Source organism: Mobula hypostoma, chromosome 3 (assembly GCF_963921235.1).
Source record: "Mobula hypostoma chromosome 3, sMobHyp1.1, whole genome shotgun sequence".
Taxonomy (NCBI): domain Eukaryota; kingdom Metazoa; phylum Chordata; class Chondrichthyes; order Myliobatiformes; family Myliobatidae; genus Mobula; species Mobula hypostoma.
The window spans coordinates 180,663,241-180,682,768 of NC_086099.1; the positions used below are offsets into that span (position 1 = coordinate 180,663,241).

General features: G+C 40.2%; 1 protein-coding gene across 2 annotated transcripts in view; it reads right to left on the reverse strand.

The window, feature by feature from the left end:
* LOC134343621 (very-long-chain (3R)-3-hydroxyacyl-CoA dehydratase 1-like) overlaps window positions 1–19,270 on the reverse strand; it is a 60,480-nt gene extending 41,210 nt beyond the window's left edge. For both annotated transcript variants that reach the window (XR_010017291.1, XM_063042388.1), the window contains exon 1: window positions 19,088–19,270. Coding sequence is in view for 1 of the 2 variants with exons in the window: in XM_063042388.1 (XP_062898458.1) it covers window positions 19,088–19,200 (113 nt within the window). In the remaining variant the exon portion in view is untranslated. The remainder of the gene's footprint in view (window positions 1–19,087) is intronic.
* Between the last annotated feature and the right edge of the window lie 258 nt (window positions 19,271–19,528).

A 19,528-nucleotide genomic window follows, 5' to 3' on the forward strand; every position in this document is an offset into this window, starting at 1 on the left:
CTCCCTTTGCATTCCGCTGGGATCGTTCCCTACGTGACTCCCTTATCCATTCGTCCCCCCCATCCCTCCCCACTGATCTCCCTCCTGGCACTTATCCGTGTAAGCGGAACAAGTGCTACACATGCTCTTCCACTTCCTCCCTTACCACCATTCAGGGCCCCAAACAGTCCTTCCAGGTGAGGCAACATTTCACCTGAGAGTCGGCTGGGGTGATATACTGCGTCCGGTGCTCCCGATGTGGCCTTCTATATATTGGCGAGACCCGACGCAGGCTGGGAGACCATTTCACTGAACTCCTACACTCTGTCCGCCAGAGAAAGTAGGATCTCCTAGTGGCCACACATTTTAATTCCACGTCCCATTCTCATTCTGAAATGTCTATCCACGGCCTCCTCTACCATCAAAGTGAAGCCACATTCAGGTTGGAGGAACAACACCTTATATCCTGTCTGGGTAGCCTCCAACCTGATGGCATGAACATTGACCTGTAACTTCCATTAATGCCCATCCCCCCCTTCACACCCCATCCCTTATTTATTATATATATATATATATATATATATATTCCCCCTTTATTTTCCTCTCTCTCTCTTTTTCTCCCTCTGTCCTTCGCACTATAATTCCTTGCCTGCTCTCCACCCTCCGGGCTCCCCTCCCCCTTTTCTTTCTCCCCAGGCTTCCCGTCCCATGATCCTCTCCTTTCTCCAGCCTCGTATCCCTTTTGCCAATCAACTTTCCAGTTCTTAGCTCCATCCCTCCCCTCCTGTCTTCTCCTATCATTTCAGATCTCCCCCTCCCACTTTCAAATCTCTTACTATCTCTTCTTTCAGCTGGTCCTGACGAAGGGTCCCGGCCCGAAACGTCGACTGTACCTCTTCCTATAGATGCTGCCTGGCCTGCTGCGTTCACCAGCATTTTTTGTGTGTGTTGCTTGTATTTCCAGCATCTGCAGATTTTATCGTGTCTGCTCTTATATCAACTTTCTCCACCTTGGTTGATATGCTTCATTGCACCTGCCTCCAAACAGTGCCACAATACAATTTCACCCAATTGCTTAGGACTGTCACCAGTCATTCTACCTTGGCAGTCCTTTGAGAGAAAAAGTACAAACATAATGCCATAAAATAGCAGAGTATATTTTAGGAAGGCACTGACACCCAATACTTCAAGAACATAGCCTGGTAAAAATCTGTGCAACAGTGTCATCTGGTCAATTTGCCTGTTCTCCAACTAGGAACTGTAGGTTCTAACTCAACATCTGTTAGAACACAGCATTGATTCCAGTGTCTCTATAGCACCTTCCCTCATCTCTGCTCCTCCACTCCCATGTACCGAAGATAAGAATAGCACTCTAGCAGCCTGGGCTGACATGATGCTGAGGAGTGAAAGTATAGCTCAATATAATGCCTGTAAGTGATTTAATGAAAGGTTATTTTGATGAGAGGGTAGAATCTCTTACTGCAACAATTAGAATAAGATAAGCTTTGGACCCAAAAAGAGATTGTCATATCCTCATTTTGTCTACAGGCAGCAGTAGAAGAAAGGAATTTGCAAATCCTACATTTATGAATGATGATGAGCAAGAAAGCAATCTAATTCTACATCTCCCTGTTTCCACCACAACTTCACTTCCTATTGTGTAGGAAAACATTAGTGTTTCCACCCACTATTTGTAATCCTCATTCATTCCTTACATCTCCCTACCTACATCAATCCATTCAACATTTTTCTTCATCCTGTTATGTGCCTTTCCTTCCTCAATGTATCTTGGCCCAGCTATTCAATCCTGCTTCATCTGACTATTTCATTATTTAAGGTTTAGTAGAGACACAAGCATGCAAGTGATCAAAAGTGAAGCACAAACAGATGCTGCTCAACCCATTAAGTTCCGCCAGCAGATTGCTGTTGCCACATATGAAGTTTAGTATACGGACTGCACAGAACATGTAAAATGTGATTTGACTTACAGTAACTGATATTTTAGGCATCATATCTTTCCTTGCAACTGATCATGTTTCCATCAGATTTAGAATTCTACAAAATCACTCAGAATGCTTAATATTATCTCATCTGACAGTATTTCTTCCACTGAAATTTCCAAATTGACATTAAACACACACAGAGTATTAATTTCATACATTAAATTTAATTCTGCATCATACAAAGTCTTGCACAAAGATTTTCCTCTAACAATCATCAATTTTACCTGAAGCCAACTGGGGCCCAGTGGAGACCAGCGGCCAATGAGACAGCCAACCAATCGGAACAACCAGTCAGACCAAAATAATTGCGAGCACTCGGCAGAATCAACACTCAATTGTGCACTCTTAATGTCACCTTGACTGGTGACAAAATGTTTGCGACCCAACCTCAGGCACTGTGAAAAACTCAACAAACAAGCATATTTGTTCAAAGCCGGGATATTTTGGATGAATGTCATACATTTAATTCCAACATGACTACTTTTTTTTCCAAATATCAAGATCAGCAGAGCTCTTATGCATTTCAGTGTACATTTGATAGAACATCCTTCACTTTCTATTATTCATTAATTATGCAAGAGATCTGACAATCTTTGGTCTGGTTTTGTAGACACACCAGACACACTAAGGCCCCAATCCCTACATTTAAGGTTATAGTGGGGAAGAGGTTGAGATATCTGCATTCTGTTTACACTGAACGGATTCACTGGAATATTTACATTACTGTGTAAACACCAAAACAAAGAAACAAAGAAAATTACAAGTGAGTTGGAGTTTCTGGCTGGGGTGGGGTGGGGGGGGGGAGGAAGGGTGGAGGGTACGTGTCATTTAATGGAAACTGAGGCATCTCAGAAGGGAACTTAATTACATTATAATGTGAAGGGATAGAAGTTCAATAACAGATATTGATAAGAAATTAAGAGAAAAGATTTGGAATATAATTGAGGAGTGGTTGAGGGAGTTAAGAGTAATAGTTGTGGAGAGATTTGGTAAGAGTAAGGTGCAGTGACCACTCCGGGTCCAACCAAAGGTGTATTTATTCATCTTGCAAGAATTTTTATGGTTGCAAGTCACTGCTGGATGCCAAGAACAAGAGGTACAGCAGAACTATTTCATCAGCAAGTTGCTTGAGAGCGACGGAGTTGGACTTATTGTTGCTATTGTTGCGTTGTCGCCTGGACTTGCTGTGCCCCATTGTGTGGAGACGGTACACAAACCAAAAACTGAGCGAGTGATTGCCTTAGATGTATTTATTGTGATTGCAAGACCCTGCTGGACCTTGGTAACGTAGAAAAGTGGAAGTCCAGTTCACTGATTCATTGGCATGGGAAGGCCGACAGCGGGGGGTGGGGGGGGGGGCGTTGCACTGCCTCATTTGTGGCGAGGACTATCCCTCGGCCACGGGGTTGCCTCAAATGTGTTCGCCCAGGGGAGAGAGCATGGGCCTCTTCTGGCTGCACTGGAATTCGTGTCAGGTTGGAGGCTGGACCCGCCCATCGATGCTGCCCTCTGCTGTTCATTCAGTGGATGAATAAGCTAACCAGGACCATCTACACTCAGCAACTAGGGCTGTATTACTTTTTTTCTTTCCGACTGTATGTTTTTTCTGAAATTGTAACCATATGTGGTGGGTACTGTTGTGCCAGGTGCGATGGTTTGAGCATCTCAGAAACTATGACCTGCTGGGATTTTCACACAAAAGAGTCTCTAGAATTTAAAGGGAATGGAATACAAAACAAAAAACATCAAGTAAGCAGCAGTTCTCTGGACTAAAATGTCTTGTCATTGAGAGAGATCAGAGGAGAATGGCCAGACTAATTCAAGCTAAGAGGAAGAACAACAGTAACTCAAATAACCATATATTACAACAGTGGTGTGTAGAAGAGTATCACTGAACGCACGACACATATGTGGAACCTTGAAGTGGATAGGCTACAGCAGCAGAAGACCACAAACACCCAGTGGCAACTTGGTTTAGTACATGTTGCATGCAATGTCAAAAACAATCAATTTTTGTGTGATATTCACTTAGTGCTGTAGGTTAACTTTGTTTTCCATTTCATAGTTTTGAAACAAAGGCCTCACGTCCAAATGCCATAAACAAGAAAAATATTTCATTAGTTTGATGAAACAACTTATCAGTCAAAGTGCTTTTTGACTGTCCATTCTTCAAATAGATTTTACATTTGGTCTTGTATTACCATCTTACTGTTCTTATTTCTCCTTATGAATCATAGAAGCATACAGCAGAGAAACTGGCCATACCAACTGCAATACATAAAAATTGCTGGTGAACGCAGCAGGCCAGGCAGCATCTATAGGAAGAGGTACAGTCGATGTTTCGGGCCGAGACCCTTGGACGAAGGGTCTCGGTCCGAAACATCGACTGTACCTCTTCCTATAGATACTGCCTGGCCTTCTGCATTCACCACCAATTTTTATGTGTGTTGCTTGAAATTCCAGCATCTGCAGATTTCCTCATGTTTGCGTGATACCAACTGCAATACCCATCTATGTTAATCCCATATCCCTCAGATCATGCTTTCATATGCAAGCACCTGTCCAAATGCTTTTTAAATGCCTCCACTACCTCCTCTTGCAGCTCGTTGCCAATAACCAGCATTCTCTCTCTCAGCGAAAATATAACCTCAGGTCTCTTGTAAATGTCTCCTCTCTCATCCTAAGCCTACACACTCTAGTTATAAATTCCTATACCCTGGGCTAAAGATTCTGTCCTCTGTCCTATCCATGCCCTTTACAATCTTCAATATTCTTATAGATCTTATATATTGCAATGAGAATCAACCTACTTTATCCTTGCAATACTGCCCTCCATTCTAGTCAACATCTCTCCTGCACTATCTCTATCTCTCAGTTGCTACCAGATCCTTCCTTTCGTGCAGCGATGAGAGGTGTATAGTATACTAAGTAAAAGCTAACCAATGTTTTATACAACTGCAGTATGATATCCCAATGCTTTTTAGTCAGTGTCTAGGCCTACGAGGAGAAGCAGACCAAATGCCTTTTTCACTACCTTATCTATTTGTTTCGAACTTTTCAAGAAGCTATGAATCTGCACACCAAATGTCTCTCTAAATCAGGGATTCCCAACCTTTTTTATGGCATAGACCAATACCATTAAGCAAGGGGTCAGTGGACCTAAGGTTGAGAACCTCTGCTCTAATTCAACTCTCTTAAGGTCCTAGCAAGTTACTCTATGTATCCTAACAGAATTCATTATTTCATGCTTGTATGGATTAAATTTTATCTGCTGCTACTGCACCTCATTTCTCATCTGATCCAGATCCTGCTATATCCTTATACAACATTTTTTGCTATCTATTGCTTGCAACTGTATTGATGAAAAGGATCAGACGTTTGATAAGAACTCCTACTTAAATGTGTATTACTTCCTTTGTCACCAATGATACAAACTGAATTGGTTTAAGATAATGAGTTGTGCATTTTGTCATGTTTATCCATCGTGTGTTGTTGCAGTGCTGACCTACCAGCAGAAGATATCAGGAGGGGAAGAAAATAAGATAGCTTCACACAGATTAATATTTTAAGTCTTTGTTGCTCTCTCTCTCGCTCTCTTTGCATTATAATAAAAAGTTATGACACAGTGAATACACCAAGCATCCTAGAATTATACCACTGAAAAATATTGAAGAAATAATCAAAGCTGTTGGTTCGAAACTTGCATTCATTATAATATCTTAAAGTACTTCACTGAAGCAAAATTTGAGCGAACCATAGATGTCATTAATATCAGGGAGATTCTTAACAAGGAAAGACATTTGTGAGTTTTAATACAAATGAATGAAATCAGGCTTAACATTATTTGAATCATGTAAATCGGGTGAAAAAGGAAATTTGAAATGCAAGTGGGGTGAAGTCATAAGAGCAAAAAACATGGAGGAATTTTAAAGTAAGAACACAAATATTGAAAATAGTTGTGTGTTACAATATCAACAAAAATAAATAATAATCAGATCCAGAGCTGATCAGAAGATGGAACTTCTATAATTAATACCCTGACAAATAAAGACAAGCAGGCCATATAATACCAGAAGACATAGGAGTAGAATTAGGCTATTCAGCCAATCGAGCCTGCTCTGCCATTCCATCAGGCCGATTTATCATCCCTCTCAGTCTAAATATCCTATAATTTCCTTTTATCTGCCTCCCTACTTTCTCAAAGATTGGAGTGACATCTCCAATTTTCCAGTCCAATTTAATGATTCTTGAAATATTATTATGAATGCCTCCACAATCTCTTCAGCTGCCTCTTTCAGAACACAGGGATGCAAGTACATCTGGTTCAGACTTTTCAACTTCCCAAGCACCTTCTCCATAGCAATAGCAATTACACTTACTTCTAACACCTGACTCGCTCGAAATTCTGGAATATTGCTAGTGTTTTTCCACAGTGAATACTGACACAAAATGGTTCAATTTTGTTTACCATTTCTCTGTCCCCCCCATTACTACTACTCCAGTGACATTTTCCAGTGGTCCAATATCTACTCTCACCTCTCTTTTACTCTATATATCTGAATAAAAAACCTTTTGTATTCTTTTATATTATTGGCTAGCTTACCTTCATATTTCATCCTTTCTGTCCTTCTGTTGATTTTCAAAAGCTTCCAAATCCTCTAACTTTTGATAAATTTTTGGTATTTTATGTCCTCACTTTTCCTTTCAGGCTGTCTTTGATTTCCTTATCAGCCACAGTCATGTCATCTTCCTTTAAAAATACTTCATCTTTGGAATGTATCTAGCCTGCACTCTCCAAATTTATCCCCAGAACTCCAGCTGTTGCTGTTCTGCCGTTTTTTTTCTCTCTCTAAGTGCTGGGTGAATTTGATCATATTATGATCACTGTCTCCCAGGTGTTCCTTTACCTTAAGCTCCCTACTCAAATTTGATTCATTACACAACACCCAATCCAGAATTGCCTTTCCCCTGATGGGTTCAACCACAAACTGCTTTAAAAAGGCATTCCCTAGGCATTCTACAAACTCCCTCTCTTTAGATCCAGTACAAACCTGAATTTCCCGATCTATCTAGATTTTGAAATTCCCCATGACTACCATAACATTGCCCTTATTACATGCTTTTCTATCTCCCAATGTAATTTATATCCCACATCCTGGCTACAGTTCAGAACCCTGTATATAACTCCCATCAAGGAATTTTTAAACCTTGCACTTTCTTTACTGTACCCTCAAGGATTCCACATCATTTGATCCTATGTTATGTCTTTCTCAGGATTTGATCTCATTTTTTTACTAATAGAGCCACCCCTACCACCCCCCCGCCCCCGCCTACCTTCTTGTGCTTTTGATACAAGGTATATCCTTGGATGTAAGCTCCCATCTATGATCTTCTCTCAGTGATGCCCAAGACATCATACCTACCAATCTCTAGTTGTGCTTCAAGATAATTTAACTTATCCTTATACTGCATGCATACAAATAAAACACCTTCAGTCCATATGACTTCCTTACCACCCTATCTACCTATGTTGCCACTCTATGGACTTGTTCCCCAAGATTCCTCTATATGGTCTTGCCACTTACTGTATACTTTCCCCTTATATTTGTCCTCCTAAACTACAATAGCTGACATCTGTCGGGATTAAACTCCATTTTGCCATTTCTCTGCCAAAGTGTCCTGCTGTTTCCTCTGTATTCTGCAGTAGCCTTTTTCAACCTTCCATTATGCCATCTACAACTCATCCAATATTGATGTTGCCTATATACCCAATAATCGAACCACCTATTCTTTCACCCCAGTGATTAATACACATAATCCAAGTGGAAGACCACTGCTTACAGTTAGACCTCCAGTCAGAAAAGCACTTTTTACCCTGTTTCCACTGGCCAAGCCGATTCTGAACACATCTAACAACTCACTGTGGATCCCATGTGTTTAATCCTCTTGATGAACAGGCCGCGAGGACCTTGTCAGATGTTTTATTGAAGTTCTTGCAGACAACATCCTTTGCCCTACAACCATTCGTCTTCATCACTTCCTCAAAAAAAAACTAGATCAGATTTGTGTGGCAGGACCATCACTGCACAAATCTAGACTGATTATCCTTGATAAGAAAATGCTTTTTTCAAGTATGAGTAAATCCTCTCCCTAAAAATCTTTTCAAATCACTTCTTTACCACCGATGCGTCTCACTATTCTATGATTTTCTGCTTGCTTTCTCTCGCGTTTTTTTTAGAAAAAGAAAAAAATGTTGGCTGTTGTCCACAAACACAAGAGATTCTGCAGATGCTGCCTGACCTGTTGAGTTTCTCCAGCATTTTTTTTTGTGTGTGTTGGTATCTCAACCATGGCTAAACATTTCTGGCATCCCTTGCATTTGCATGGAATCACAGTGGTAAGCTGTGAGTGAAATTGGAGACCAATACATGATTATTATAGGTTTGGAAACAACTTGTCATTTTTTCTACTCAGGGTAGGTTTGAAGAAATAGAATCAATTCTAATACTGACGTTGTCCACATTTGAATATAAAAATAAAATGGGTTTAGGCACTGGTGTTTTATTTATTTGTTTATTTAGCAATACAGTGCAGAGTAGGCTCCTTTCAGATCTTCGAGCCATGCTCTCCCAGCAACCCAAAAATGCCAATTAAACCTACTCTATTCACGGGACAATTTACAATGAACAATTAGACTACCAGGGAGGTCTTGAGACTGTGGGAGGAAACTGGAGTATGCAGCAAAATATCACACATTCTATGGGGAGGACGTACAGAGACTCCTTGCAGAACGGTCCCAAAATTGAACTCCCAAACTCCAGAGAGCCCAGACATGTACGAGCAACACGCTAACCACCACACTACCATGACACCCAATAATAAAGTTAAAGTTCAAAGTAAGTTTATTAGCAAAGTGCATACATGTCATATACAACTCTGATATTTATTTTCTCATTGCTATTCTCAATAAATCTATAGAACAATAACCATAACAGAATCAATGAAAGACGACCCAACTTGGGTGTTCAACCAGAGTGCCGAAGACAACAAACTGTGAAAATACAAAAAAAATTATAACAAATAAGTAATAAATATCAAGGATGTGAGATGAAGAGTTCTGGAAAGTGCATCCATTGGTTGTGGGAACATTTTAACGATGGGGTAAGTATCAAAAAGTTATTGTTTTTGGTTCAGGAGCTTGATGATGTAGGGGTAATAACTGTACCTGAACCTGGTGGGTGAGTCCTGAGGCTCCTGTACCTTCTTCCTGATAGCAGCAATGAGAAGAGAGCATGGCCTGGGTGGTGGAGGTCCTGATGATGAATGTTGCTTTCCTGTGACAGCATTTCATGTACATGTCCTCAATCATGGGAGGACTTTACCCATGATGGACTGGGCCATATCCATTTTATTTTGTAGGATTCTCTGTTCAAGAGCATTGGTGTTTCCATACCAGTCAATATATTCTCATACTCTTAGATACTTGCATTTAAAACCAAAGGAGTCTCTCTTTTTTAGTTTTATGGGTTGTAAGCAATCTGAATTTAAACTGACGTGTGCTCATGGCACAAAGTTACCCCCAGAATGGGATTCATGACTCAGACATGACATGTAGCTCTAAATTAATTTATGGGTTCATGATCCAAACTGCAGGGTACAGTACAAATACCTACACCCCAGCACAATACAAAGGGCACAATACAGAGTTGCTGGTGCCATTGTTTAGCCACTATACAAAATAAGGCCACAAGATCCACTGGGCCCATCTTGAAGGTACCCTCAAGGACTTGGCCACTATTTTTCTGTATGACAGTAGTATTAGAAGAGATCATGATATTGCTCCTTGTTGAAAAAAGCTGTATACAAATGTGTTTTCTTAAATTACACCAGTTACTTCAATTCAAAGGAAATTCACTGGATGGAATGGGTTTTGGGCTATGCTGTGATTGTGAAATCAGCAAGTGTTATGACCTTAGTTAGTAATTCTATTTAAGAGCTTGAGATATTTAGTGGGTAAAATGGAGAAGTGTTTAATAGCTCTACATTGGAAGAAGATGGCGCTAGCCAACAATGCGACCAAGGGGAGACATCCTCCAGATGGTTCACAAAACTACTTCTTTCACTTCTTTTTCTTTCAAATGTGGTTCTACTACCGTTGGAGCCTGTGATCTACATTTTGCTGGTATGGTTTCAGGACGAAAGAGCAACCTGACACTTGGCTGTCTCCGAAGGAGTTCGTTGAGGTTCCGGGAGAAGTGTGCAGCATCCTGGAGGGCCCGAAACCTGGAGACATGATCAATTCCATTTCTCTCTGATATCAATGATTAAAGCATTGAAGAAATTTGTAAACAAGGATGAGAGCCAATGTTCTCTCTAATTTGTAATGACCAGTGTGCACAAAATTCTTGTGCTGTGCAATTTTTTGCCCTGTAAAAAATGTGCACACTGAATTTTATATATAGAGGAATTCATTTTAAAAGCAAGCAAAACACTGTCTACAAGATATCTGATCTCCTCTCGGTTTGATCACTTTCACTCTCACAAAATATACATAGTAGGCCTATAGCGGGTAATTAAGGATTTTATTGCCAGAGCTTTAACACACTGTCCATATGTGATTTGCGTGCTAAATAACACTTTAAAACACCAAATTTCCAAATATTACTCCACTTCTTCCCACTTGCAAATTCTCCAGCAATTTTTGAACCGCGACAATACACACAGGTAACACCAATTTTTGTACTGTACAAAAATATTTCTTGTAGCTGCATGTTCCTGACCTCATGAGCTTTCAGTGTGGTGGTTTCTACTGTTTCATTAAGCTATTCCGCTTTAAATGAACTAACATTTCTTTTGTACTCCTTGCTTCTTTGGAATATGTCGTAGTATAAATAAGCCAGCTGTAAAACCTTCAGACAAATCATCGCAAACTCCTCATTATCAACACCGTCTGCATCAAAAAGTAGAAAAGGAAATGTGATCGTCTACGATCGTGAAATATACTTAACATGCCAACGAGGTAGAGGGTGACAACCTTTTGAGTGCAGTTTAAATTCCTTTATGTGCTGGTAGCAAAAGATGTGTGCATGCACATGCACACAATTTAGGGGGAATATTGATGAGAGTGGAATGTGGGCTGGTGTTCAGGGTCGAGTACTCATGGGTGATCAGTGCACCTTACCCTCTTGCTTGATGCTCCCGGAGGAAGATGTATGCGTGTGGTGGTCTCTCTCTCTCCTCTCCCCTGCTGCTCCCAGAGGAACAGCCTGCATATGAACAGAGAGTCTCTCTCTCTCTCTCCCCCCACCCCCCCAAAGTTTAATCAACACAGTTTGTGCACCGGATTCTGTATTTCACATTATGATGTTTCTGTTTTATTTTCTGTTGTTATTTTGCCCATCTGGCTCTGCAGATTGCAAATAATGAAAACGCACTGCTGGGTTGGGCTGAGCTGAATACGCCTGGACTCTTTTGATGACCTTGTGGTCTAGTGTTTTATATTCTGTGTTTTTCACTCTTGTTTTTAACATTTGAGTGAGTGAGCTGGTTTTTTTTGCATGTTGGGGTATGATGTTTCTCCTTGAATGATTTCCATGGTTCTCTTTGTTTCATGGTTGTCTGAGGGAAGAGGGATTTCAAGCATACATACTTTGATAGTAAATGTACTTTGAATCTTTAAATTTGAAAAATCAAAACTGACAAATGCTGAAAATCCAAAAATGAAAAGACACCAGGGTGGAAACATGTAGTAAGTCAGGTAGCATTTGTGGAAAGAGACATTGAATTAACATTTCAGACTGAATATCATTTATCAGTGTTTTTTTAGGAATGTAGTCTCTCCATATTGTACAGTACTTTTGTTTGTATTTTTTCACAAATTGCAGTAACAACTGTTACATATAAAAGCAAAGAAACTAAGCAGACACCATTCTGGCTCTTGTGTTTTTCTTTTGATTCTTTTCTGGAGTTACCATACATAACAGTATGGTCAGCGTACCACAGGCTAATATGCTTATGAATGTTCTGGAAGCTTTGAAAAACAGTAGGATAGATAAATTGACAGTGCCACATAGGATATAACCCAGGTATTTCAAGAAGTGCGGGAAAAGTTGCTGCATATTTAGCAATGATCTTTGCATACAACTAATAATAACAATAATAAGAAGAATAAGTACTTTATTGATCCCAAGGGAAATTATTTCATTACAGCAGCAACATTTAAAATCACACTTAGCAATAATAAATATATTAACAAATAATAAAATACAGAATAATAATATACACAATAATGTACTGTACCAATGTGCAATAATAATGTACAAAATAATAGAGACTATTGAACTATGATGTGTGTTTTCCCGTCTCACAGAGGTGAACTGTTGTATATGCCTATTGCATTTGGTAGGAAAGATTTTCTGTAACAATCTTTGTGACAGCAGAGCTGAATGAGCCTGTTCAAAAGGGTGCTCTGCTGCTTATTCTGTAGGTCATGGAGAGGATGTGCCAGATTGTCCATAATGGATAACAGCTTGTTTAGTGACTTCCTCTCCACCACCAACTGAAAAAAAGTCCAGGCTGTAGTCTTTTTGCATCACCAGCACCGATGCTGCTCCCCCAACATAGTGCCGCAAAGAAAACTGCACTCGCTACAACAGACTGGTACAAGATCTCCAACATCCTGCTGCACAAATTGAAGGATCTCAGCTTCCTTAGCAAATAGAGTCTGCTCATCCCCTTCTTGTAAACGGACTTGGTGTTGGCCTTCCAGTCAACTGTTATCAAGGTGATTCCTCCCGCACCACTCCACAAACTTGTCCACCAGTCCTCTGTACTCCGACTCCTGCCCATCTCTGATACACTCAACCACCACAGAGTCATCAGAGAATTTCTACAAGTGACTAGACTCAGAGTTGTACTGAAAGTCTGTGGTGTACAGTGTGAACAAAAACAGAGACAGGCAGTCCATTGTGGTGCTCCAGCGTCACTCCCACCATCTCAGACAGAAAACTACCCAGCTGTACAAACAGGTATATCTGTCAGGTAGTCAGTAATCCAGGAGATAGTGGATTTGTCTATGCCCATCCTTTACAGCTTCTCCCTCAGAAAAAGTGGCTGGATTGCGTTAAAGGCACTAGAGAAATTTTTTTAAGTGGCCATAGAGTAATACAAGAAGATTGTAGGGTGGAAAAGTGTTATTCCTTTGTTCAAGAAAGGCATTAGAGATAATCCTAGGAGTTGGAGACCACAGTGTTTTAAGTCTGTGGTGGACAAACTGTTGGAAAAGATTCTTAGAAACAGAATTTATGAGCATATGGAGAAGCAGTCTTATTAAGGCTGATTTATACTTCTGCGTCAAATCAACACCGTAGGTATGGTGTAGCTGCGGACCCTACGCAGAGCCTACGCGGATCCCTACGTCGTAACCAGACGCGCACCTCTCCCAAAATGTAACTACGTGTTGCGGCAACGCAGACCACAACAACTGTGATTGGTCCGCTTGGTAGCGTCGCATTTCCTCCTACGCTGCAATAGCTTGCCATTGGGCGACTGAAGGGCAGGGAAGGAACTCTGGCTGCAATGCTTTCCATAAAGCTTTACAGACCTCCAAAATTACGAAAAAATATGCTCACTTTAAACTTGTTTACCCTGAGATAAAGCCTTGCACGGGCAGATGTGTGCGCATGCATGACGTGCCCGAATTGCAGAGCGATGCAGACACACCAACGCACCAGTATAAATGCTCACAACACGTGTAGGCTACGGCGTTGATTTGACGCAGAAGCATGAATCAGCCTTTAGGGTTAGTCAGCATGCCTATGTGAGGGGCAGATCATGACTCATGAGCCTAACTGACTTCTTCAAGGAAGCAACAAAACAATTGATGTGGATGTGGTGTGTATGGATTTTATTAAGGTATTTAACAAACTTTTCTATGGTAGGTTCATACAGGAGGTCAGGAGGCAAGGGATCCAGGGAAATTTGGCAGTGTAGATTAAAAATTAGCTTGCCCACAGAAGGTAGAGGATTGTAGTAGATTGAACGTATTCTATCTGAATGTTGTTGACCAGTGGTGTTCTGCAAGGATCTTTTCTGCTACCCCTGCTCCAAACCAAGGTTGGACATCCACACTAAATTGTAAGGCACTGATGAATGTGGTATAACAGAAGGACATGGGAATACAGATCCATAATTCCTTGAAAGTGGTGTCAGAGGTAGACAGTGTCATAAACAGAGCTGTTGGCACATTGGCTTTTGTAAATCAGAGCACTGAGTAAAGGAACTGGGATATTATGTTGATATTGTACAAAACATTCATGAGGCCAAATTTGAAGTATTGCATGCAGTTCTGCTCACCTATCTACAGAAAGACATCAATAAGTTTGAAAGAGTACAGGGAAAGTTTACAAGTTGCTGCCAGTACTTGAGGTTTTGCGTCCTAAGGAAAGGTTGAATAGACCATAAGACATAGAAGCAGAATTAGGCCACTTGGCTCATTGAGTCTGCTCCGCTATTCTATCATGGTTGATTTATTATCCCTGTCAACCAAAATTTCCTACTTTTTCCCTAAACCTTTGAAACTCTGACTAATCAAGAACCTATCAACCACCGCTATAAGTATATCAAATAACCTGGCTTCAACAACCATCTGTGGCAATGAATTCCACAGATTCACCACCCTCTGAACAAAGAAATTCCTTGTCTGTTCTAAAGGATTGTTCTTATATTCTGAAGCTGTGCCCTCTGATCTTAGATACACCCACTATACGGAATATCTCCTCCATATCCACTAGATAGGCTCGATAGGATTCAATGAGATCTCATTCTTCTAAACTCCAGTGCGTACAGGTTCAGAGGCATCAAACGCTCCTCATTCATTAACCCGTTCACTTCTGGGACCATTGTCATGAATGTCCTTTGGACCCTCTCCAATACCAACATATCTTTTCTTTAACAAGGGGGCCAAAATTGTTCACACTATTCCAAGTGTAGTCTGACCACTTGGCACTTGATTCCCTGGCACACAGGAGAATGAGTGGAGATCTTACACAGGTATACAGAATGTGAAGGTATATATACATTAAGTATATACAGGCTTTTTCTCCCGAAGTTGTGTGAGACTAGAGCAGAGGTTATAGGTTTGGGGTGAAAGGTGAAATATTTAAAGGGAACCTCGGGGAAAACTTCTTCACTCGGAGATTATGGAAGTGTGGAATGAGCTGCCAGCAGAAGAGTAAGATGCAAGTTCAGTTCCAAAATTTGTAAGTTTGGATTGGCACATGGATGACCAGGTATAGAGGACTATGCTCCCAAGTGTGGGTACATAGGTCTATGCAGAAAAATAGGCCAGCATGCACTAAATAGGCCAAAGGGCTGGTTTCTGTTCTTTATGCTCAATGACTCATAGGCATAAGCATTTAGCCTGAAGTTAGTTAGGTGCACCTCCTGAATACTAATGAATAATTCGCACATGGAATTATGAAAGTACTTTGTTATTTAAAAGATTATTTCTATCTATAATATTTATATTAAAAGAAATGAAATATTGGAGTTATTTACAAATCCATCCTTGGGCCTTTGATCAACTGAGAATTTTCTAAAAAGAGGTGATATCAAGCAATTTTGCAATCCCTCAAGATTTCACAGGAACAAGGACCAAGGTTTTCATGCTCAAGCCTCTGGAATAGAAATCGAACTGGGAACATTCTAACTGAGATGAAAATGCTGTTAACTGAGCCACGTCCTAGATTCAGGCTCCCCAGTACAAAACTAACAATAACCGACCATATGTATTACATCTGTCATCTGGCAAATTCTTCACATTTGAGTCATGCAAGATCAATCCTGCTATGTATTTACCCACTATTTGAGAATGACTAGTGCATTAAAAATGTTATGTTTATAGCAATGCTTAGGTCAGGTTCACATTGACTACATTTGGGCCACAGTATCTGGAATATCAGGTTTTAATTTTATACCTAATTAGACACCTATCAGAGTGATACATTGGATGCCTACTTGGCAAACTATTGACATGGATAGAAAAAAAGTGTAAGTGGCAAGAAATTGTGCAAGAATAATAATTATACCAATTGACAATTGCATCAGCTTCAGTTCTGCAGGTATCTTTTTGGGGTTGCAACCTGGAACTTATTTATAAAGAAATTAGGTGGTGACATTAAAAACCTAAGTATCAAAATCACTGGGACAAAAGCAATTCCACTTTACCAGCACAAATGGAATCGTTCACTTAGAAAAAGGATATGAATATATCGAATAAATAAGCAAAGTTTTAGTAGCCACTTTTCAATGCTGGCAAAGTTGATGTCTTCCATTTAAAGGCTTCAAAAAAACAGAGAGTGAAGGTAAAAAGACTAATGTTTGCACCTGGAGTTCAAGAAGGTTCATGTTCAAAGTTCGAAGTAAATTTCTTTTCAAAGTGCTCTCCAGAGATTCATTTTCTTGCAGGCAATCACAGTCAATACAAGAAACACAATCGAATCAATGAATTACATGCAAACAATGATGGATAAACAACCAATGAGCAAATGACAACAAACTGTGCAATTCAAAAAGAAAATCAAAAAAACATTTAAAACAATAAATAATATTGAGAACATATGTTGTAAAATCCTTGAAAAAGTAAGTCCATAGTTTGTTAAATCAATTCAGTGTTGGGATGCATGCCTGATGGTTAAGGGGCAATAACTGTTCTCGAACCTGGTGGTGTGAAATCCAATGCTCCTTTATGCTGTAGTTCTGCAAAACAACCCATGTTGTGAAATCAAGATGGGCATGTTTCAGAGAGGATTTACTGGGATTGGAAGGAAGTGCAACAAGAATCTGTGGCAACAAATTCAAGGTTGTGAGGCAAGATCATACAAACCAAGATTTTAATGAGATTCAGAAGACAAAGTAGAACTTTGATTTAAGTCTTCATGATATTAAAGAAAACTGATAAAGTAGAAAGATAGAAAATTCTTTCTGCCAGTTCAGGAGTCATAGCCTAGGGTCATTGTATAAAAATGAAAAGACTGAAAATAAAAACAGGTGAAGTTGAAACACTTCCACACAATAGCAAATGATGCAATGTGTCTTGCTAAATGTTTGTTAATCAGATGTTGTAAGAAAATGGGACAAAGATCATAGGTATTAAATCCTTGACTTCCCAGGGGTCTCTCCAGGTGCTTATTCCACAAACCATTTTGAATTGTTTTCCCCTCAAGTTTTATTCCTGAGTATTTCTTTATGTCTTCATTCGTCTTCTACAATCACCTCTGTTGATTTTTGGTAAAATGCCTTCCTCACCTCTATTCCTTTGGGGCCTTCTGTTCATCCTTGCATTTAAAAGGCATTAGATAAATCAATTTATTGTAGTTATAATCTCCAAATTAACCAACTTAAAGCTTGCATTATTTAGATTGGCTTGGTCATAGTGGGTAAAGTCACCTGGACCAGATGGACTGAAAGAGGTTGCTGAAAGTCCTGAGAGAGGTTGCTGAAGAGAAAACGGATGCATTGGTCATGATCTTTCAAGAATCACTTGATTCTGACATGGTCCCAGACTACTGGAAAATTGCAAATGTCACTCCACCCTTTAAGGAAGGAAGACAAAAGGGAGGAAATTATAGGCCTGTTAGCCTAACCTCAGTGTTTGGGAAGGTGTTGGGAGTCCATTATTAAGGATAAGGTTTCAGGGTACTTGGAGACTAATGATAAAATAAGTGCAAGTTAGCATGGTTTCTGTCACGAAAACCTGCCGAATGTTGAAGGACGTGATAAGGTGGATGTGGAGAGCATGTTTCCTCTGGTGGGTGTATCCAGAAGTAGAGGACACAGCCTCAAAATTGAGGGGCGACCTTTTAGAACAGAAGTAAGGAGGAATTTTTTTTAGCCGAAGAGTAGTGAATCTGTGGAATACACTGCCGGAGACTGTGATAGAGGCCAAATCCATGGGTATATTCAAAGTGGAAGTTGATAAGGCTCCTGATTGGTCAGAGAATCAGGGGATATGGTGAGAGGGCAAGTTTATGCAATTGAATGGGATCTGCGATCAGCCGAGATGGAACAGCAGAGCAGAGTTGATGGGCTGAATGGCCTAATTCTGCTCCTATGTCTTATGGTTATTTTCTTTAACCATGTCAGCACATATTAGTATATAATACTCTAACCAAATGTAATTTAGTCCTTGTAATTGTATTTCGCATTTGGATAGCCATTGCTTATATCTAAGTTTTGGATTCTGATATATTATGGAAAACTCATTTCATTAAGTTCAGTTACTTGAGATGTCAGAACTTGGTTTCACGACTGAACACAATGTCACTTGAGTGGATCTCAAGAAGACCACCTTACGCTGCAAATGTAACGAAGTTATATGCAGTTTTCTAATGAAATTATTTAAACATTTCGTTAAAAATGACCATGCGACTTCATTTCATGAATACAAATTAAAAAAACTTCATAACAAATATTCGGTAACTCCAATTTAAAATCAAAATGTACTTTAATAGCGTTGTTAAACAGTAATATTTCTAAAGTGTCTCCTCCAGTGTCATTACTGAACACCCAATACTACAACCATATAGTCTGCAATATAGGACGATGGACAGAAAACATATGCACACTGTAACCATTAGACGAATGACAAACGGATTCATGTTTAGTGTCCTTTTTATAGACCCTGCGTACAGATTAACGCACTGCTTCGCAGAGAAGTACATTCCAAACAAGCCGGGGAAATCCGCAGAGGAAAGCAGAACGACCTCCCTTATGGCATGCCCTGTTCAACAGTGTCAATCTATACTTAACAGCAGTTGCGATGAAAAATGACGCACCATCTGTAATTAACCAAATATGGCAATGCGAGGCGACCAGTCACTTCTTCATTCAAGGCACACCAACAAAATCGCACATTGATTTTGCTTGTTAAAAAAATCACTAACGTTAAAGCAAGCCAAACTTTGGAGAAAAGTTTGCAGAAACTCTCGACCCTTAAGGCAAATTTGAGCCGAAAGGACATAGCTGCAAAATAGTTTAGCCAAACCTTTGCAAATGGAAAACGGCCATTGTAACTTTGCCGTGTACAGAAGCAGGCAGACTCTTACCCAGCTGTCATGGTAATATTATAGAACGTGAGCCAGACAGTAGCCAGCGGACTCAAATGCTTCTTTTTACTTTCTTTCTCTTCCACCAAACCATCTTCCTCACTAGGCGCCATAGTTCAATCTGACTAAATGAAGAGAGTTCAGAACAGCTGAAGCCGACAGCAGCCCCGCGCCTCGCTCCCGCTCGAGGGCAACCGTGCTCGCGCCTCGCTCCCGCTCGAGGACAACCGTGCTCGCGCCTCGCTCCCACCTAGAGATACGTACCCGCGCGTTGATAGAGCAAAATTTCCCAGACTTTTCTAACTCCGCAGGTTCCACCCTATTCAATTAACAATATCCAACGTCGCTGATAAATTTTTGAAAATATTTTAATCTAAACTATTACACTATTATTTGCAAGCTGCTAACTCTGCATTTGCGATGTTGATTGCCAAGACACAC